This window comes from Manis javanica, chromosome 5, assembly GCF_040802235.1.
Source record: "Manis javanica isolate MJ-LG chromosome 5, MJ_LKY, whole genome shotgun sequence".
NCBI lineage: Eukaryota > Metazoa > Chordata > Mammalia > Pholidota > Manidae > Manis > Manis javanica.
The window spans coordinates 19596534-19618687 of record NC_133160.1 but is presented as its reverse complement, the minus strand read 5'-3'; the positions used below and the strand labels follow the sequence as shown (position 1 = coordinate 19618687).

Here is a 22154-nt window from a genome sequence, read left to right as displayed (position 1 = left end):
CTCTCAGTGACCCTCTGTGCGGTTCTGGGCGATCGAGTCACGCCTCTGGGGCTCCTTCTGTCCCTCAAGAAATGAGGAGGCTGGGCTGCTCTGCAGGGGCTTGACTGTCTTTTCCTAGCATTGCCAGGTTCAAAGTCACCAAGTAGTGGATGCCAAGGAGCCCCCACACTGCCCCTCTGCTGGGCCAAGTGCCTGCCACCACAGGAAAGGTTTGGAGCCACTCACTTAATCACAAAAAGAAACTGTTATTAATGATAGTGAGACACGGCGAATAAGTGGGTCATGTCTAATAAGCCATTTGTGTTCAGGAGGAGAATACCAATTTGATAAAAGCTGTGTGTGCTGAAAAAGCCCAGAAATTGCTGTTTAGCAGATTGGAGCCTGGTCGTTTCATTATTCCTGGGCTCCGCGTGTCCTCAGCTGATTCAGGAAATGTGGCTGGGATAGGGAAGTGTCTGTATGTCTGGGAATGAGGGTGGGAGTCTGGGAGTGGGGCCTTCTGGAGAGGTGTACACTGACCCCAAATGTTTGGCGGCTGCTCACCTCTTCAGCTCGATCTGAGCCCAGCTGCCAGGCTAACGCCTTCTGTCCACATGCCCCAGGGCTTGTCACAGGTAGAGCCTTCAGTCAGATGGGTCTGCAAGGACATCTGTCTCACTTCCCATCTCCCTGCTACCTCCACTCAGCCCAGCCAGAGGGCTTTTTAGAGGCAGGAGGAGTGAATGGAGAGTGTGCACGCCTCTTAGGGAGGCATCAGGAATTGGGAGGCTGCGATGATGATGGTCAGTGTTTGCACCTAGTTGATACTCAATTAGTGGCAGCTATTTTGATTATTCCTTATAGAAAAGGTTAGCTCATTGCCATGAGTACAGTAAGGGTGGGAAGAAAAGGAGCTGACATTTTTGAAATGCCTACTGTGTGCTAGTTGCTGCCAAACCCTTTGCCAGTGTTAATTCCTTAAGGTGACATTATTCATGCAAGGCTGGTGTTAGGCATATGAAGAAACTGAGGTTCAGAGAAGGCCAATGACTTGTCCAAGGTTGCTGAGTCTACAGAGAGCGGGAAAGCTGTTCCTAGAATTGAGGTGTGTGTGGCAGTTCTGGGCCTGACTCCTCCAGGACAGTCACATGACATGACTTCTTCCTCTGTACAGCTCTAAGTGCATTCCCTCCCAGCTCCCCAGAGAACTAGTAAAGCAGTGAGTCCCACCAAGAGGAACCAGTAGCTCAGAAAAGTGACAGGAATTTGCTATGGCCACATGCAAGTTAGGAAAAGGCAGCTGGGCAGGCCTCCTTCGCCAGGACTCTTTCCAGAGCTAGTCCAGGGCAAGGGTCTGGAAGGCAGGAGCTTTGTGAGGGTCTTTGCAGACCTCCTGCCTGGGAATCACCCAGAGACTTAGTTACAATGCAGATTCCAGAGTCCTCTCAGACCCACTGACCAAATGATTGTTGATTAGACCCTGGAATCTGCATTTTAATAGGCTCCCCAGATGATTCCCCCAGCAGCCTGGAGCTTGGGAGCCACTTAAGTATTCACCAGTACCTGATGAGACCTGTAGGGATGGGAATTTGTCAGGTTGCCAGGGGCTGCTGGGCTGGTTTGGATTTGCGAGAGGGAGCGCTCCAGACTGAAGCAGGTTTGTGGACCCCGAGAGGAGCGAGAGGAGCCCCAGGAAGCTTACACTGCAGCAAACATCCGTCCTCCCACTCCTGCCCTGCCACACACACGCCCCCCCACACAGGCCAGCGTCTTCAATTATTAATACACCCCAATGCAGGCAGAGATCCTGGCTGGGACAGGCGCTTTGTCCATTGAGTGATTCACTGTCCTGAGATTCTCTGTTGCCAGGAGGGAGCAGTGGGGTGCCGAGGGAGGGGGCGGGAGCCTCTGGCCGCTGGGCCATTTGGCAAACAGCCTGAGCACTAAAAAATGACTCTGGCTTTCTTGTGTTCCTTACCAAACTGTGGGTATCTCACCATCAATAAGCGGGCTAGTTTGGTGGCTGGGAGCTGGAGAAAACTGAGTGCTGTCTTCCGAAGGTTATGATGTTAAAAATGTCTTCGCTGTTGTCTGGGGTGTTGCTGACTATTCTATCAATTACGTCCATAAACACTCCGCCTTGGGCTGAGTGTTTCCCGGCCTCCTGTGGGGAATTGGCCCTCACAAGCGGTTTTCTCCAGGTCCTTCACACCAATTGGTTTTGACACCTTGTGTATCAGTGGCTCCTGCGGCCTTTTCCCCAAGCTTGGGGAGCCGCAGGCGGCCAGCAGGACAGGAATTCGGCTCATCGCCACGGTGACAGCAGGGGTGTTGGGAGAAGTCTCCCATGACAAACAAGAAGCAGGGTCCGGGGTGCCTGGAGAAGGGTCCCTTCCGACCCACCAGCCACCAGAGCAGGAGATGGAGGGGAAGACCAAGGCCACCCACGGGCAAGGCCGCATTGGACCAAACTGCCTGGGAGGTTAGCACTTGGCTTTTGGAATCACGTTGCCCAAGGCCACTACCTAGCAAGCTTTGGAACCTGGATTTGAACCCAGGAATTCGGCGCTGGGCCCCAGGCTCACTATGTTGTTGAGTCCCAGAGAGGAGGAGGGAGAGACCTGAGGTCACAGGGGGACAAAAGGTGGGCTGGGGCTCAACAGCTGGCCGAGTACTGGAAGGAGTACAGTGGCCTCCACACTCCACACCCAGGGGCCGTGCGGCAGCCCCCAGACCAGGCTCCCACCTTGGGCACCTTCCAATTTCCCTTGCAGGCTGAGAAAATCAAATGGGTGGGAAGAGGAGGTGTGGGGCAGGAACAGTGACCTAGGTGCCCACTTCGGGGTAAGTGTCAGAAAGAGGAGGGAGAAGGTGGCGGCGTGAGGCAAGCCCGCTCCCTGGTGCCTAGCGACCACCTGGGACTTCACGGCCTGAACCGGCTGTTGATGGGGTTGTGGGAAGAGTCTCATAGCCCGGAAGGGAGGTGGGGGCCAGCTGAGCACACGGCCTGGCATCTGGGCACTCTCACCACCCCCACTATGATGATGGGGGGGCTCCAGGGCAGGGATGGGGCAGAGTCCCTCGTGCCCTGGCACCCCCACGATGCCCAGCCAGGTACCTGACCAGCATGAACGGATGAATTCACGGATGGCAAGGAGGACAAGGCAGAGGTCTGAGGCCGGGATTCTTAAACTTTTGCTCCTTCCAGGTTGATACAGTTTTCAACATTCACCTAATGTTAATTTTGTAAGGAAATCTTGTTTTCAGTAGAGAAATCACAAATTTGGAGCCCCCTCCTCACCCCACCCATCAGGCAAGGACTCCCTGGGGTGGGTGAGGCTGACTTCACCTTGCAGTGAGCAGGTCCACGAGGGTGCTCAGGAGACGCGGCAGTCCCGAGGGTAACGGGACTGCAGGGTGTGTGTCCTCCTCTCCTGGGCCCTGCGGAGACTCTTCTGTCAGAAATAGGGCAGTGGCCACACTGAGGGAAGAAGTGCACCCCTCTACCAGCTGGCGAGTGGGGTCCCTGTGGTCCGTGCTGCTGTGTGGAAGGGTGGTGGGGTTGGGGAGGCTGGGGGCTGCTGTTCCTCCAGGCTCCCTGCCACCACCATGCCCCCTTCCCCTCCCTTGAAGCCGGCAGAGGGGTCTCTGGGCCTCAGCTCCACCATCCTCAGTTGAAACCCTTCTGCAAGAACCCCAGGGCCCTAGTGAGACTGGGTCCTGCCTGAGAGATGATTTTAGGCAAAACCCAGGCAAACCTCTTAACCTGGTGATCGTCAGGCATTTATTTTAATGTGGATTGGAAAAATACAACCAGCACATCAAAACTGTGATTTCCTAGGTATGATTGCTTAGGACAAGGCTAACGGGGATATTAAAACACAGTGGGTTAGTTTATAGAAAAAGCATTAAGGACATAATAGTACGGGTGGTATACATTTGGGAATGACTGGATTTGGGGGCTGCTGGCCCACAGGCTGCCCCCTCCACCTCATACTCCTTATCCCAGAACTAACAGGGCTGCTGCCATGATTGGAGGCTTAATCATTCATTCGTTATTTTGTCCATTCCACAATCAGTTGAGCACCTGCCATGTGCCAGGCTCTTTTAGCCACTAAGGACTTATCAGTGAAGAAGGAGATAGGGCTCCTGCTCAGACAAGTAAACCTATAAAAAATATCTAAGTATAAATTGGGATAAGAGTTAAGAAGCAGGGATGTTGTTCAGCTTGGAGAAGGGCACTCACTCCCAAGGCAGTGAGGGTACCCACCACGGAAGGCGAGCAAGCTGGACCTGACAGTTATTAGCTGGGCTGTCACCTGGGGTCCCTGCCTTATTTCCCAAAGGAGCAGAAACTGGTGAAGTGGGCAGAGAAGCCAGAATACACTGAATAGTTAATAACAATATGTCACACAGCAATTTAGTGATGGTCCTGGGACAAAAGCTACAGGTGGCTGGAGCTCCCACCTCCAGGATGCTGGACCCCACACAGGGATCGTGGCAGAGGTGGAGGCCTTCACTATCTCCTGTGTTGAGGGTTGGGGCGGAGGCTCGTTTGTGACTTCACTGGGGTTCCAAGTTAAAGTGCCAGCATTGAGGTGAGACAAGTGGACCCTGGGGTTTTGTCTACCCTCCCCCACTTCTGCTGGATGGCTTGACAGGTCTCTTCCCACTTCTGGGCCTCAGTTTACCCACCTGAACAGTGCTGACGGATTCACCTAAGCTCTAAGTCTCTAGAATTCTTCCATCTGCATCCACCCAAGCCTTATCCCTTGTCCTCTGATCAGCAGGTTAGGAGGGAGCCGCTGGTGGCTGGGATTCCATCCGCCACATGGTGCTTAATTTTCAGTGGCCTTCAGGAGTCTGTGAACCAAAACACTAGGCAGCTTTCATCCAGCATCTTATCTGTGCCTGTCTCTTCCCACATCATCTCCTCTCGTTTAATCCTCACACTCTCTACTAGGAGAGCGCCCCGTTTTACAGACCAGGACACTGAGGCTCGGGGGTGGGGCTGTGTCTCACCTGAGGACACACAGATGCTAAATGGCAGAGCCAGGCTTGAGCCCAGTTTGTGGGACTGCAGAGCTGGAGTTCTTCCCCGGCTCATCTGTCCTGCTCCTGTGCTGAACCAGGGGTGTGTGTGGGCAGTCGCTTTGTTCTGGTGTGCCCTGGCTTCATCGGCTTCTCTCGGGGTCTGAGATGCCAGAACGCCAAGAAGGCCTGGGTCTGGCTGAAAGAGCATGGTCTGAGGGTCTAGGCTCCTATCTAAGTCCAGCACCGACAGCGAGGATGGGGGACCTTGGGACACGCATGTGACCTGGGTGTACCTCCCTGGGTGTTGTACAGGGCTGGTATCTGTGTCTGAGGGTGTGTTTGGAGACTGTTCAGGTGTTCGACCACGTGCAGTTGGGGGAACTGTGGCAGGGTGGGAGGAGCCTGGGTGGTCCTTAGTGTCCTGGCCTAAGGGGCCAGGCTGGTGCCTGCTGCCCTGTAGCCTTTGCTTCAGTCCCAGCCTCCCAGCCCCCTCCAAGCTGGTGCCCTTAGGACTCAAGGCATAGAGGCTCCGGAAGCATCTGGAAGGTTAGGGCTGGAGCTGGGAGGGGGCCTTGCTCAGAGCTATCGATTCGGGGGCCTGGCAGTACCCATCTGTGGCAGGTGCTCTGCCTGCCCCTCTCTTTCTGGATCTTTCTCTCTGGTCTCTCTCCCTCTTTCTTAGCTCTTCGTCTTTCACGTTCTATCTCTGTTTTTCAATCTCCTTTCACCCTTCTTTGTCCCTTCCTATGTCTTTTCTGTGCACACGCACACACACACGTACACATTCTCTCTCTCCCCTGTGCAGATGACATCTCAGGATTACACATACACACATTCTCTTTATCTTAATGATACCCACACAGAAGAGGTACTCAAGAAATGTCAGTTGAATGAGTGAAGTCAATGAATAAATGACCAAATGGTGAAACCACAAGGGACACTGGAGCTTGTCTAGACTAGTGATTCCTAATGTTTCTGGCGGTCACAGTCCTCTTGAGAATCTAATGAAAGCTGGATTATTTCCTCAGGAAAATGCCCATCAGTGTGCCCAGTTTCAGCGGGCTTGTCAGGGTCCCCCGAGCCCACCTGTGATCCTCGGGGAAAGCAGCCTTCATTTCCCTGGGCAGGAAATGGACCCAGAGAGGACCCACAGGACAAGTGTGCAGCAGAGCCGGCCTGGGTCTGGAGCCCTTCCCCTTCCCAGCAGCCCTCTCGCACGACCTGGGGTGGCCTCCGGAACAAGCTAAATTCACTTGCTCCAGCCAGTCTTTGGTGAGTGTCTTCAGTGTGCAGACATGGGAGAGAGACAATGGAGGACAGTAAACCAGAGGTGAGAGCCCAGGAAACAGGGTTCAGGCAGGTGAGCCATCCAGATGGAGGTCTCTAGAAGTGTCCAGTGTGAGTGGTCACTATGTCCTGGTGCAGTCAGGGAAGACCTCCCAGGGGAGGCAGGCTCCTTTTCAGCCTGTATCCAGGGCTTGCCAGGGCTGAGAGGTACTCCAGAAGCCAGTATGAGCCTCACCTGATGGCCTGGGTCTGGCTTCACTTGGAGAGCCATGCATGCATATCTGGAAAAGTAGGCTGTGGGGCTTGATCTTGACCCCAGGGCAGGGGCAGTCCCAGCGCTTTCTGAGTGGGGAAGGCACAGGGTGTGGCTGGACTTTGGGTGGGGAATGTCCTGTGAGTTGAAGGGTGGGGCTCAGACAGGACTGGAGGAGCCAGTGGAGGCGGAGAGGCTGCTTGGGCTGAGTCTATGGGCTCATAGCGTGCAGGGCCAGCCGCAGAGTCCAGGGGCCGATGCACATGGGCTCTGACGGAGATGGGAACGGGGCGCGCGTAAACCCGCTGGCTTCCCTTCTAGTGCTTGGAAACACCAAGCTCCTGCCTCCTCAGGACCTTTCCTTCCCGAGTGATTTCCTCTGCCTGGCAGGCTCTCTTCCTGTTGCTCCTGATGCCCAGATTTCTCCTTCATGCCTCATGAACCTCCCAAGAGGCCCATGGCCACCTATCGTAGCCTTGTCAGCACCCATCAACATGCCCATCTGGCAGAGGAGGAAACTGAGGCTGAGAGAGGTGCAGGGGACCTGGGCTTCGTACCTAGTCCAGAACAATGGAGCAGAGCCCCAACTTTGTTTTCCCTGATCCTGGCATGTAAAGGGTGTCTCTGGGGATTGAGGGTCGTTACTGAATCCTGAATCCCCCCTTTCTCACAACCCGTAGGCTTGGTTCCTGGCGGAGGGCAGAAGACAGCAGACGTCAGGGTGTCTGTTTTGCTTTGTGAGGTTTTAAAAAAATCATTTCCGGCTTTGGAGGCTGCAGCAATTACAGCTGGCTCACTGGGGAGCTGTTTGCCGCCTGTCATTGGCCAGGGGAAAGGGTCCCTAATGGAGGCCCTGTGGCCGGAGCGCATGGTAGTGGAAATAGCGATCAAAACAAAGCCGCACTATGGTCTCCGGCAGGAGAGGTGGGGGGAGCGCTGGCTGATTGGCAGCTGGCAGGAAGGTCTCTGGGCAGGGGCCCTGAGACTCACCGGCTGGCCTCCTTAATGCCCCACAGGGTCCCCAGCAGGGATCCCTGAACTCATTTGTGCTGGGAGCCATGAGCCCCATCCTGGCTCTGCTGCATTCTGTTAAATCCCCTCCCAGACAGAGGAAACAGTAAATGCAAAGGCCCTGGGGTGGGGTGGAGCCCCTTCAGCTAGTGATTCTCTGGTTCTAGAAGAGTCCTTGTGTTTGAAAAGGCCAGGCCAGGCTAGTCTTGTAGGAGAGGAAAAGGGAGGGGGCAGCGCTGCAGAGGGAGGGGCGGGAGCCAGACCACCCTGGGAGAGGCAGCAGGTGATCATCACCATTGTAATAAAGCTCCAGGAAGCCCACTCTGTGCCAGACATCTGCAGGTGCCTAGGATCCTGCTGAGGCCCCATAGTACCCATTTTACAAATGAGAAAACTGAGGCTCAGAGATTTACCCACCATGAGGAAGTAGAGTTGGGGTTCCAGTCTGGGTCAGCCTGATCCCAGCACCCATGGAAGTGCTGCTCTGGCCTCAGATTTCCCAGACACACTTGGGCAGGAGTCCGGGGACCAGGGGGTGTGGATAGGCAGCGGGACCCGGGCCAGGGCCCTGCGCACTGGGGACCCCAGAAGCTCTCCTCTGGAGCATCCTGGAGTCTGCCTCAGTTTCTCCCCACCTGTTGTCTCTGCGCCTGGCTTTCAGGTGCCCTGATATCTGCGTCTATCTCTCCTTCTGCTCTGTTCTTCATGGCCCAGGCCCTCTCTGGCTTCACTCCTGGTGCCTCCCCACATCTCTCATTTTTCTTTCTCCTCAGTGGAGCTCTTTTCTGGGGTAACCACTCCTCCCTGTGGCTGATGCAACTTCCCTTTGCTCCCTGCATTCACCCGTCCTCTGCCCCTGGCAGGCAGTGGGGATGGGTACATGCCTGGGCTTTGGGGTCAGACACTCTTGGGCTCAATTCCCCAACTCAGCCTCTCTGAGCCTCTCTAGCCACTGGTGTAGTGGGCTCACCCCACTCGCTTCGCAGGCCGTGCAGAGGAGGATAAAGAGAAATGGTTTCTGCACAGATGTCAGCCTACCTATTTGCCTTCTCCCATCGTGGCTCCCCCTGCCTTGGCTCTGCCCTGGCCCTGCCCCCTGCCTGGTCCCACACTTGCCTTTTTCCTTCCCAAGCCCTTTCACTCCCTGTGGCCCAGATGTGTGGGGAGAGGAGGCAGGAATTCCACCGGGGAAACCTGCTCAACTCCCACAATCCTGCAAGTGCCAGAATATTTTCACTCTCCTGAAATCTCCCTAGATTTGTAATTCCACCGCTGTCTCCCTCAATATGTGCTGGTGGCCTTGGGAGGCACCCTGCCCCCAGCTGCAGGTACCAGCACTGCCTGCCCAGCTGGGTCAGGTCTGCCTGGCAGGGGACGTAAGCAAATACCCACCATCTCCGTGCCTCAGTTTTCTCATCTGTAAGAAGAGGAGAATGATAGTTAGTGGCTATTTCCCTGGTTGTTTGGGGGATTTATTGAGACATTTTATTTTATTAAAGAAACACCTTTATAAAAAGGAATGAAATCTGATACATGCTCCAGTGTGGATGAACCTGCAAAACATTATGCTAAGTGAAAAGTGCCAGTCCCCAAAGACCACATATTATATGATTCCATTTATGGGAAGTGTCCAGAATAGGCAAATCCACGGAGACAGAATGCAGATTGGTGGTGGCTGGGGGCTTGGGGAACAGAGCAGCTGCTTGATGAGTACAGGGTTTCCTCTTGGCCTGATGAAAATGTTTTGGGACTAGATAAGGTGGTGGCTGCCCAGCACTGTGAATGCACTAAATGCCACTGACTTTTGACTTTCAAATGGTTCATTTTATATTATGTGAATCTCACTTCAATTAAAACTAACTAGCTAAATAGAAAGGAAACACCTCTGCAGCACATACTCTGTGCCTGGCAGTCCACTTTTTAAGTGTTAATGCATCTAATCCTTGCAACAACCCTATGAAGTATTTATTTATTCACATTTTACAGATGAGGAGACAGGCACGGCGTCAACAGGCACTCAGCACATAGTGCTCCAAAATGTTAGCTTTAGTCATTTTTATTGGGTGGGGCAGCCCCCCTTCCCAATCATCCAGGGCTGATCAGGGATCCCCAAATGGGTGAATGTGCTTCTGTGTGTCTAAAACTCAGTAGTGAGTGGGTGCCACCAGGCAGCAGCAGGTGTTGAGGCTCCACAGTGTCCTGCACACCGAAACAGGCTCTTCACCTGCTTTAGTTCATTTAATCCTCAAAATAAGCATTTAAGCAATGACCCGTGAGAACCAAAGCTCAGAGAAGTGAAGCAATTTATACAAAACCACACAGCAAATCAGGGCAGAGCAACATGCATCTTCACCTATAAATTCTGAGCTTCACCTTCCTGCAGGCCTCCCCACCCCCTTACCCCCGCCTTCTTTCTGGACCCCATGCGCTTTACAGGACAATCAACACTGCTGTGTGAAGAACACCATCTGAGGAGCCGGAGGCTGCAGAGACTTAACAGGATAGCCTTGGACTGGATGGGATAGGAGGCCCTTGACTGGGGGGTTCACCGAGCAGGAAAGTAAACAGCTCCCCACCGGGGGCAGCATTTCGTGGTGTCTCCTATTTCATTCAAAATTCATGAATTCTGTATTCTATTCTATAATATATTCATGTTTGTTTTAATATAAAAACAATGTGCTTTCCCCTTTTTTGGGGGAGGGAAACGGATGCCTCAGGAAGTCCCTTCCCTGGTTTGAGCAGCACAGACGGTTAGGGAGTCCTCCATTCACTTCTTTGTTCATTCAGCTCACTGAGCACACGTCTGGGCCTTCTGCTCCTGCAGCGGGTATTAGTCCTCACCGTGCAAGGCACAGGGAACCTTACGGTGAATCAGACAGGATGTTGCCCTGTCTGCCTGACTGGAAGATTCAGTAGGTTTCTGATAGGTGAGTGGCAGGGAAGGGTTGCAGGTATATGGACCAGTGCAAGCAAAGTCCTGGAGGATGGAACTGGAGATGAATTGTGGGATTGGCTCAGAGGCTGGTGACTGTCACTGCTCACTGGTGTCCACACTTCAGCAGGACCTGCATCCCAAGCCCTTTTGATCAAGAAGGATGTTTCTGCTTGGTGCTGCTCTGAGTTGGATGCCTAACTTTTGCCGAACTCCCTTATTAATGAGAGAAAAATGGAGATGGAGGCTGGTAGCCTTCAGTAAGCGACCTTTTCCTGGTTAGAATTTACAAATGCTGTTTGTTTTTCATGGTGTTTATTTTTATGGTTACCCTCTATTTATGGCAAGTGATGCTGATTTTCCGTTTATGGCAGTAATAAAAGTCTTCTTTTAAGCTGAAATGTATAAAAAGGGGAAGGTGCTATGAAAATAAATAGTAAGTAAATAATAGTGCAAGTGGTACAGGGATCTTGCAGAAATGGTGAAGGTGGTCCTAAGAATGTTGGACTAGGGAAACTCCGTGGTATGCCCTTTCCTGTTCTGAGCTCCCACACATTGTGCAACTCCACTCAGCCTTCCAGTGCAAGCATGTTCCCTCCTAGAAACCTTCCTTGACTCCAGGCAGATGTGGGCCTGCCTTTTGTTCTCCCAGCACTTGCACTTCCAGCCGGAGCTTCTGTGTACAGTTGTGCAGGAGGTCACTGTGTTTCATGGCTGTATGAATGGTGTACACCCTGAACAACACCCTGGTCCATGGTGATCCAGGCTCAGTCCTGGCCATTGTCCATACAACAGTCACAGGTCTGTATATCTGTCTTTCCTGTGGACTGAGGGCCCCTTGAGGGCCAGGTTCTGGCCCGAGCCTTTTGGGAAGCCCAGCACAGGGTCTGGCCCAGGGTTGGGGTCCATGAAGATCGATCTCTTTCATTCCTTCTGCAGGGAGGATGTGAGCTCCTACTCATGCCTAGGCGGCATCGTCCCACTAAGGCACCCTGCAGATGGTTGAACCTCTACACTAAATGCCTTCCTCCACTTTCTGAGAAAAGGAAAACTTGTCTGCTCCAAAATTCAAAAACTGTCATTAACTCATGCCCCATCCCTTTTACTGCAGGCAGCCTGCCAGAGGCCAGGGGCTGCCCAGGAGGAAGCAGAGAGAACCCTTGCGTGCTTCCCCTGGGCCTGCCTCAGAGCAGAGACGCTGCCCTCATCCCCAGGAGGACAGGGCTCTGGCTGTTTCCTGCCTGCTAGGAAAGTCCCTGGGGGCTTTCCTGTCCCATTTATCTAGGTTTTCCTCTTATGGACATTTTACATCTCCTCATTTCAGGAGAAAGGTAAGATGCACAGGTGAGCTGGGGCTTCACTGAGCACTCCCTCTGCAGCCTTCCCCCCATCCCACCTCCCTTGCAGTTAAGGGGACCACAGGCCTTACTGACCCTGTGCCGCACACCCTTGCAGCCCCAGCTTCCAGTCAAGCTGGGCGCAGAACAGGATTTTTGGAAATGACCCCCAGAGAGTCATACATTTTAGAGCTGAAGGGGGAAAGGGAGCGTAAAGAGGAAAGAGGACTCGGTTCTGGATGGGAAATTTTGCAGTCAGCCTTGGGATTGAAATTTGACTTTGTCCCTTCATGCTGTGTGATCTTAGGCACGGACACTCCCTCTCTGAAGTTTGGTACCTCCCTCTGTGAAATGGGCTGACAGTACATAGTACCACTCATCAAGTCTTTGGGAGGATGAGGAAGAGCCCTATGTGTAGTGCCCAGTGCATGGTGGGGTTTCCTTCCTTCAACACTGGGGCAGAGGACTGGCCCTGATGGACCCCAGGCTCTCTGAACTATGGTTGTTCAAGTTGCAGGAAAAGGCTCAAGCATGGATGGAGGTAGTGGTGGGGTTGGGGGGCTGCAGGATCCCCTCTGTGGCACACCTTGCTCCCTGCCTTCATCACCGCAGCAGCCCTGCACTTGGCAGCCCCAAAGCCTGGGGCCACGCCCCAGCTCCCACCCCTCCCGGGCCATCTGACCTTATGTCATGCCTCTCTGGGCCTCTGTCTCCCTGTCTGTAATAAAGGGACAATGACCTCTGCTCCACAGGGTCGCTCTGCAGCTTCTGTGGGATCAGGCCCACTGCTGGAGTGTTGTGGGCTCCCAGTTAGAAGGATGATCCTGCGGGGTGGGGGCTGCGTGGGGGGTGGGGTGGGGGCTCCAGTGCCCCAGCCATGGCCCCTTCCTGGCACTGCCGGCCTGATTTGTTGCCCTGTTTCCTTCTTGGGTGAATTTCATGTGACGACTTCATGGGCCCTCTCGGGGCCAGGTGGGCATCCCTCGGCAGGGCCCAGATGGGCCAGGCTGGGCCTAGGGGCCTGGCCCTCTGGGGCCTGACTCAGGAGCCCCGGGTTGCCGGTGTCCCTGTTGTCCATATGTCTGTCCCCATCCTTGCTCTTGTAGGCACAGCCCCCCAATCTGGCACATAGTAGGTGCCCAGTAAATGAACAATGTCTGTCTGTCTGGTTTTTTTCTTAGTTTCTAACCTAAGTCTAACTGGGTGTTTGTCTCACCTTCCTTTCTCAATTCATCCATTCGTTCCGCACAAGCCTCACAGCACCTCTTGTGTGCCTGCTCCATGCTGGACAGTGCAGGGGCCCTGCCCTCGGGGAGCTCTGGGCTGGGGAGACAATGACACCTCCATAGCTGCCACCTAACACACCCCAGTGGGGCAGCGAGAGAGGACTCGGGGGCACCCTGGAGGGCTTCTACCCTAGCCTGAGGGGAGCAGCTCCAGGCAGAGCTCCCCAAGGGGACACGTGTATGTGACCAGGGAGGCAGGAGGGACCAGAGTTGGAGCCCAGCAGGGCCAGAACTGCAGGCTTTGGATGCCCAGCCAGGGCCTCACTTTGACTCTAAGAGCTGGCAGTTTCCCACTGGACACCACAAGTACAAGGGTGTCTTGGGGCTCCCAGTGGCCCAGAGCCCAGAATGGGTCCCTTTCTCTATCTTCCACCAGAACCGCCTCTATGTCTTTAATGAACACCTACTGTGTGCCTGGTATTGTTCTGGCTGCTAGGATACAGCAGGAAACAAAACAGATTCAAATATCCTGCCTTTGAGGGCTTTACCCTCAGGTTGGAAGATGGGCAGTAAATGAGAGGAGAGAGAGTATTATGTTAGTGAGTGGTGAGAGAAAGACATGGAGTAGAGGAAAGGGGGCTGAGGCCACAGGGAGGACTCAGGAGGTGCCACTGGAGCAGACACGTGAAGGAGGTGAGGAGCCCCGCGGATTCGGGGGTGGGGATATCCCGGGCGCAAGCCCAGGGAAACCCTTGCTGCATGGAAACCACAGCTGCACGCCAGGGAAGCCACGGGATGCTTTTTAAAAAATTGTGGTAAAATACATACAACATAAAATGTACCATTTTAACCATTTCTAAGTGTACAGTCAGTGGCATCAAATACATTCAGCTGCTATGCAGCCAGCACCACCATGCGTCTCCAGAACTTGTTCATCTTCTCCGACTGAAACTCAGTCCCCACAAAACACTATCTCCCCGTGCCGACCTCCGTGCCCCTGGCAGCTGCCATTCTGCTTTCTGTCTGTGAACTTGACTGCCCTGGGTTCCTCATAAACAGGGACTCAGGGTATTTCTCCTTCGGTGACTGGCTTGTATCACTTAGTATAGTGTCCTCGAGGCTCACCTAGCTTGTAGCATGGACCATAATATCCTTTCTAAGGCCGAATACTATTCCACTGTAGGCAGAGGCCATTCACCATCAGAGGATTCTGAGTGTGCTGGGATACAGTATGTCCTAACAAGAGTCGGGGCACAGGCTGAAGGGTGACCGAGAAGCCCACAGTTCCCTCTGCTCTGCCCTCTCTGTTCTCTCTAGTTCCAGCTCTGCCTTGGTCCGCCTGACTGGGAGCTGACTGTGCCACCAGCCTCAAGGGGAGCCCTGCTCTCATGCTAGTAGAGACTGATGGGTGGCCTAGAGGCCAGTCCCTGCAGGCTTCCTGGAGGAGGCAGCCTCAAGCCAGACATTTGAAGATTAGAAAGGCAGAGAAGGCTGTGCAGAGGGAGAAAGAAGATTTGGGGCTGGGCTAGGGGGTCTGGAATGGGGAATCTATGCTCGGAGATGTGGGTTGGGGTGCTGCAACTGGACAAGCCCTTTGGTGGACAAGCCCCCTGGGGGTTGTGTGAGCCCCGTGACTGTCAGGGGTGGGTATGAGGAGCATGGGGAAGGAGCGGAGGTGAAGGACAGATGGATGTGAGGTCACGGGGCCCAGGGGTGAGAAAAGTACTCATGTTCCATCCACTGCATAATCTGACGAAGGTACGAAGAAGCATCTTGAAAACCTCTCTGGAGATGACAGAATTTTGAGCTAGAAGGTGAGAGAAGGGAGTATTTATTGAGCACCTACTATGTGCCGGGCATGAGGCACACACTGTCTTGTGTCATCCTCCTTGTGTCATCCTCCTTTCTGTCCTCTCGGTCTCCCCTTTTTTCAGATAAAGAAACTGAGGCTCAGAGAGGTAAAAGAGTTTGTCCAGGTCACATAGCTAGTGAGCAGAGGAAACAGGATTTGAATCCAGGCCTGAATGTAAAGCCCAAATGTTTATGCTGAACCAGGACCTAGAAGGTTAGGAAGGTGGTCAGGCCCTGGTGTTTCATGGGAAGGCAAGAATCTTCCAGGTCATCTCCTACCTGTGCCAGAAGCTAAACCCACTGACACAGGCCAGGGCTGCAGAGCTGTTCCTGCAGATGATGCTCCGAAAACCAGGCCTGGGGTTAGTTAATACATCACTTGCCCAATTAAAAGTGGAAAGGAAGATGTTGCATTCAGTCAAGCCCCTTTTTTCCTTCTCCTGCAGAATCCTAATTTGTGGACACAGGATTTGATTGTCTTCCCAGAGAGCCCAGCCCTGCTTGGGCCCTGGGGCAGGAAGAGACAATGGCTTCATTCTCAAAATCTATAATGAGACCAGCCTCCCTGGGGATTGTCTGTGAGGAGCTACCTGAGCAGGGAGGGGGACGCTCAGGGACAGGAGGAAGTCAAAGAGGAGAGAGAGGTTTTATGGCCCAAGCTCAGCAGGGATGCTAAGTGGAGACTGTGGGTCTGGGTGGTCCGAGGGAAGGAGGCAGGCGTGGGAGGCTGGGAAGAGGGGCTGCAAGAGCAAGATCTATAAGTTCCGGGCTTCCATTCTTGAGTGCCCTAGACCTGGGTTCCAGTGTCACCACTCACTCACTCACTCTGTGGCCTTGGGCAAGTCCTTGGCCTCTCTGAGCCTCAGCTGCCCCATCTGAAAAACGGAAATCATGGTGGGAGCATGAGAAAGTGTATGTAAAGAGTCTGGCACAGTGCGTGGCACAAAGCAAGTGCTCTGTACGTCTCAGAGCATTTTCTTACCTCTTCATCATCACCAAAACCCGTGGGGATCACATCCCAGTTTCTGATGTTGATATCATGTCCTCAGAGTTAGGAGCGGGGACAAGAACCTCTTGCCACTTCGGAGCTGCCACTTGCCGCGGAGGTCGGAGGAACGGAGCTCTCCATCTCCAGAGGGGTACAAGTGGCATGCAGAGGGGAGGAGCCCAGTGGCTGAACTTTCCCTGATGATTCAGACCAAATCCTGACGGAGACTGATGGACACTGGGTCTTGGTCACACCTGCTGGTCAGACCGAGATTCAAAACCCAGCTCTGTGTGAATCTTGGGCAAGTCACGTCACCTTTTTTGAGCCTCCTTTTCCTCATCTGTCAAATGGGAGTGAGTGGATTAGAGACACTGCCTGCATAGTGCTAGGCATGCAGCAGATGCTCTGTAAATGGTATGGATTCTTAAAAAAAAAAATCTCAGGACTTCCCCACTCCCTGCCTAGGCTCACACCACTCTTTCCTCCCTGCCCCTGCTCGTTAGCTCACACCCGTCCTTGGGGGCCTGGCTGATGGGCTCCTCCCCCAAGTGGAAGTGACCCCTCCTTCCCGGTGCCCAGGGCACAGCAATTAGGACACTATCACTGTCTTCCTCAGGTTTTCTGAGCTGGGGTTGGGGGGAGCTTTCAGACCATCAGGACCAACCCCGTTGTACAGAAGAGCAAACTGAGGCTCCGAGAGGGGGAAGAATCTCTCAAGGTCACAAAAAGACCATTGGCAGAAATAGGCTCAGTCCTCCATCCCTAGTGCCCGGTCCAGCTTGCCTGCATGCACGGATTCTCTCTGGGGCTCCTTGGGGGGCCTGGGACAGGCCTCCACAGTGCTGCCTGTGAACAGGGAGACTCAGATACGCCATCAAATGCCCAGAACCTCGGCTCCCCACTTGGCTTGCAGACACCCTGCCCCCTTCACCACTGAGGTTGGAGTCAGTGGGATCCTAAGGGGGCCTCCTCCAGCCCACCCCACCTAGGCAGCTGCTGGCAGGGTCTGGGGGGGTCACAGAGACCCTCGGTCCAGAGCCCACCATGGAAGGGAGGGCTGGTCACTGCACCCACAGCCAGTTCACGTGGCTCTGTGAGTTCTTGGATCCAGATTTCTGACCGTTCTCCCACTCAAAGCCCCTCCCCATCCTGGCTCAGGACCATCTGCCCCACCCAGGGCTTTGTGTGTGTGTGGTGGGGGGACACCTCCTTTGGGAATACTGCCCCTGATGGCATCAGGCTGGGTGAGGTGCCTCCTCTGTGCCTGAGAAGGACTTTGCACTCAGATTAAAACAGTCTAACCCTGTCCCACAGGACCCTGCATAGCTGGCCATCCTGGACTGTTCTTTCTAAGACAGAGCCTGGGTTCAAATCCAGACTTTCCTGGGTGGCCTTGGAAGGGTTACTGCTGTGCACCGGGCCATGGCTACCTCCTCTGAGCACTGGGGGCATGTGAACGGAGTGGAGCTGAGGCTGGCAGATCCACCTGCTAGGCTGTCCCCAGTACATGACAGCTGAGACTGGCAGTGCAGCTAGTCCAAACTGAGATGTGCTCCGATCATGTAAAACACATCCTGGATTTCCAAGACCTAGCACAAAAAAGAATGTAAAATATGTCATTAATAATTGTTATTACATGTTGAAATAATAATGCTTTTGGTATCTTGGGTTAAAGAAAATACATGATTAAAATTAACTTAATCTGTTTAAAATAATTTTTTTGTACTTGTTTTAATGTGGCTCCTAGAAAACAATATTCCTTAAATGCTCAGAGGTGTGGCTCACATTCTGTTTCTGTTGGCCAGTGCCCTCTAGAGGACCCTTGCTGGGACAGGGGAACAGGTGGCGGTGCGGTGGGGTCCTCTCCCAAGGCTGTCTGTAGGTGATAGGGCCTTATCAAGGACTAGGGGCCCAGGCCTGATCTTGCTGATCCCTGGCTGCTGTCTAACCCCAGATTAGGCAGTGCCCTCTCTGAGCCTTGCTTTTTGCATCAGTAAAGAGCTGGTGGGCTAGGGTCATGGTTTTGTCAGTTTGGGGGAGCCTATGGGCGAGGGAAGCTGAGCAAGGGTGGATAGAGGCCTGGCCTTCTTCCCAGGTCACGCAGATGGAGCCCCACCCAAGTACAGCCTGTCACTGTCCTTCCTTCCCCCAGAGACCCACACATGCCGCTTCCCACCCTCTTGTCCAGCAGACATATTCCCCGTTCACCCGTCTCTGGGAGGAGGACAAGCACAGTGCCCAGCTTACATAGGCCCAGGCTCGAGGGCTGGCTCTGTCCTCCCTGATCTGTGCGCCTGGGCTGAGCAAGCCCCCTGGCAGCTCTGGGCCCTGTTGATCCTTTGCAGGTGGGAAAATGGTGAGAACTTTCTGACTCCAAGGCCCAGGTAGTGGCACTGGAGGAGTCACGGCTGTGTCCCTCTGTCTCTTGGACAGCCAGGTCACACACTGCTGGTCACCTTGGATCCAGCTCTCCTCCTTCCCTTTTTGCAAAGGATGCTGGGCCTGGATCAAGGCAAAATCCACCTGTCCCAGGGCAAGGGGCTGAGTTCACTCTGATCACCTCCAGTGCCTCCGGGTGACTCAGGTCCTCAATGGCCCCCTTCAGTCCTGCTTGAACTGGCAGGCCAGCTCCAGGGATGGTGAGGAGGGCTGGGCCTGGTCCAGAACTCTCAGCGTAGGGCCCTCCTGGCTCTGGACCCTGCTCCACCATTGCTCAGCATGTCTGTTCACTCATTCATTCACAAAGTTATTTATTAGGTATCTACTAGGTGCCAGCCACTATTCCAGGAGCTGAGGATATATCTTGGAAGACACAGGCACAGGCCCGGCTTCCTGGAAGGGAGAGCAGACATAAACGTAGATAAAATATGTGTATGACTGTGTTGTTCAATACAGTAGCCAATACCTACACGTGACTCTTTAGGTTTAAGTGTAAATGAATTAAAATGAAATAAATAAAAGTTTAACTTCAGTTCTTCATTCACCCTAGCTACATTTCAAGTGCTCAGTAGACATGTGGCTGGGGCTGCTATATTATCTCAGATACAGAACATTTTCCTCATTGCAGAAAGTTCTGTCAGCACTCATAGTGTGTTGTAAAGGAACAGTGATTTGAAGTGCTGGGTTGGAATGAGAGGTGCAATTCTGAATGAGGTAGTCAGGGTAGGCCTCTTTGAGGAGGTGACATTTGAGCAGAGTCCTGAAGCAGGAGAGGGAGGGAGTCATGTGAGAATCTGGGGGAAGAGTGTTCCAGGGTGAGGGAACAGCAAGTGCAAAGGTCCTGAGGTAGGATCTCAACTGGAACGTAAACAGCAAGAAGACCATTGCAGTGGAACTAGAATGAGCAAGGGGAAAAGTAGAAGCTCACACCAGAAGGGATGGGCCCAAACATGGAGGGCCTTGTCATCCATGGTGAAGACGTTGGCTTTTACTCTTAAAGGATGCCCTGGAGCATTCTGGGGAAAGAAGCAGTAGGGACTGGTTTGTGTTTTGCTGAAATTGCTGGCTCTCGTGTTGAATATGGATTGTCAGGGAGGACAGGCAGCTACAGGGAGGCCAGTGAGGAGGCTTCCCCACATTAGGTAAGAGATGATGGTGGCTGGCCCAGCACAGGGGTGACAGAGGCAGGGAGAAGGGGCTGGATTCTGGACGTTCTGGAGGCAGAACCCACACGGCTCCCTGAAGACTATCTGGGGTGTAGGAGCGAGGACAGTGCTACAGTTTATGGGCTGGGCACCTGTAGGGCGAAGGCCAGGTGGTGTGACCTTCATTCTATGGGCCTGTCTGTATCACCTGCCCAGGGGGAATGAGGACAGTCCCAGTTCAGTAACTAAACAACAGTCATTCTTACTAAACAGGCTTACTAAACAGTTTATATCACAGCTGTCAGTCCCTCCCAAACCTCAGAGAATGTGGGCAACTTCCAGGGAGGTCTTATAAACCTTTGACCTTGGGGGTCAGGGGCTTTGCAAACTTTGTCTTGGCCCAGAAACTGGTTGCTGCAGTCAAGGTCCACATGGAAGTCCTGTGTGCATAGCAGAAAACGCAGAGCTTCCAGATGGGGTCAGTCCTGAACCCCTCAAGGCCCTCAGTGTTGTGGGGTGGGGAAAGAGGCAGGTGGTCCCAGGGAAGGACCCTGCCCCCCAGCCCAGGGCACCCCTGCCCTCTTGCTCCAGCGAGCAGGGTCCCCCCAGGAGGGACCGCTGGGGCTGGGGCTGCAGTCTGCCGCCAGCGGGGCAGTGGATGGGCTCCCGTGGCTGTGAGGACCGACGGACACGACGTGACCTGCATGTTGCCAGGCGTCTCTCCCAGGCCAGATAATTTCTCCTGAGAAGTGGAAAGAATTCTAAATACATCTCAGGACAATATCTATTTGGAGGGAAAGCGACAGAACAAATGGCGGGAGAGGCGAAATGTTTCCTCATTTACCTGGGGGTGAGGCAGCAGTGGCAGTGGTGGGTGGGCGCGGCCCCTGCTGGGTCAGGGGATCACTTGCCCTGGGGTTTGGCAGGCGCTGAGCCCGGCGGGGACCCCAGCACATGCGGGGGGCCCTGAGAGGAGGAGAGTGTTCAGGCGGCTCAGCACACACTGAGCGCCTACTAGGTGCTGGGGACTGTGGAGCCCTAGGGAGCCCCGGGGTCTCTGGGTGCTGTGGCAGTGAGGTGTGGAGACCCCCTGGGAGGGCAGGAGGTGGGGGTGGTCAAGGACCGCCTTTCTCGGGGGGCAAACCTGAGCTGAGCTTTGAGTGTTGTAAAGGAGCCAGCTGGGCAAAGAGGGGCCGAGGGCAGAACATTCCGGTACTGGGGACATTCAGGGCAAAGTGAGGCGTGTTCACAGGACAAAGAGAAGACTGGGAGGTGGAGGGGGCTTGATCCCCCGACCATGTGGGCTTTATCCCAGGTGCTGTGGGGACGCAGGGGATGGTTCTGAGCACAGGGGTGGCCAGAGCTGATCTGGTTTGGCAAAGATGGCACTGGCTGCTGTGCACTGAGGTTGAGAACAATGCAGGAGGGAAACTCGTTTGGAGGGCAACTGGAAAAATCTGGAAGAATTGATGAAAACGACAGCTTCTTCCTTGGCCACCTGGCCTGCTTGCTCACCCCTTCCCACACAGCCCCCCTCTGATCCTTTACTCCCTCGCGTGAGTCTCCCGCTGCACCCATGGGCTACGAGATAGAGGCCCAGCTCATGTGGGGCATGCAGGGCTTCAGCCCCACGTCTTGCCAGCTGCTGCCGCACACCCCCCTGCCCAGCCTCATGCCCCACCTGAAGCCAGGCCAGGCCATTCCCACTTGCAGGCCCAGCTGCTCCCACTTCCTCCACCTCTGCCCCACCCACCAGCCCCGTGTCCCATGGCCCTGCTGTTTCCTGAGCCCCAGACACCTTTACCCCCATTTCTCCACACAGCCCTGTTCACAGAGACGCCCCACGACATGACAGCACGGATGGGTGAGGACGTGGAGATGGCCTGCTCCTTCCGCGGCAGTGGCTCCCCCTCCTACTCCCTGGAGATCCAGTGGTGGTATGTGCGGAGCCACAGGGACTGGACCGACAAGCAGGCGTGGGCCTCAAACCAGGTACTGTCCATGGGGAGATGCCTGGGTTGGGCTGGGAGAATCCTGGCTCCCCGGGGGTAGGGCTATGTCTGCCTCTCATCATCTCTGAGCAGGAGGCAAGAAGGGCCTTCTTAAGGGCAGAGTTGCTCCCTTCAGTGTACAGGTGGGAAAACCGAGGCCAGAACAGAAGCTGGCCCTAGGTTACAGGGCAAGGCCTGTCTCCTGACGCACCTTCCACCACTTCTCCAAGCTGCAAACATAGGGCAGCGTTGTTGCCAAGCGTGTTCACAACCAGGCAGGCATACCCTCCACATGCATACAGGCACGCTCCTGCAACTCACTGTGGACACGCACTCACCTCTATGCACATGCACAGTGTAGCAGACACTATCGGCGCCCCACCACACACCAAGGCATACACCATCCCCTGCCACCCACCCACTGCCAAATGCCAACCACTGGGACTCTGCCTGGAACTCTGCTGGCCAATGTGGCAGGCTGGAGGAGCCCTCCACCAATGACTAACAGAGTTGTTGGATAAATACCCCAACAACCTCGCCCCTCAGTGTTCTGCATTCTCTTCCTGAGGTGCCCAGTGAAAGTAGGTTCTAGTTGCCCACAGTGGTTACTGGCTTGATAACAAAGCATTACTGACTTCCTTCCCTGTGTTGTCTCCGTCACCCACTCCCGATGTTTACTCA

The 22154-nt window shown here is 54.2% G+C and overlaps 1 protein-coding gene across 1 annotated transcript in view; it reads left to right on the top strand.

The window, feature by feature from the left end:
* The window catches only part of VSTM2L (V-set and transmembrane domain containing 2 like), a 36716-nt gene that overhangs the window by 2481 nt on the left and 12081 nt on the right, over positions 1-22154 (top strand). The window contains exon 2 of the mRNA XM_017652776.3: positions 21305-21474. Coding sequence (XP_017508265.1) covers positions 21305-21474 — 170 coding nt within the window. The remainder of the gene's footprint in view (positions 1-21304; positions 21475-22154) is intronic.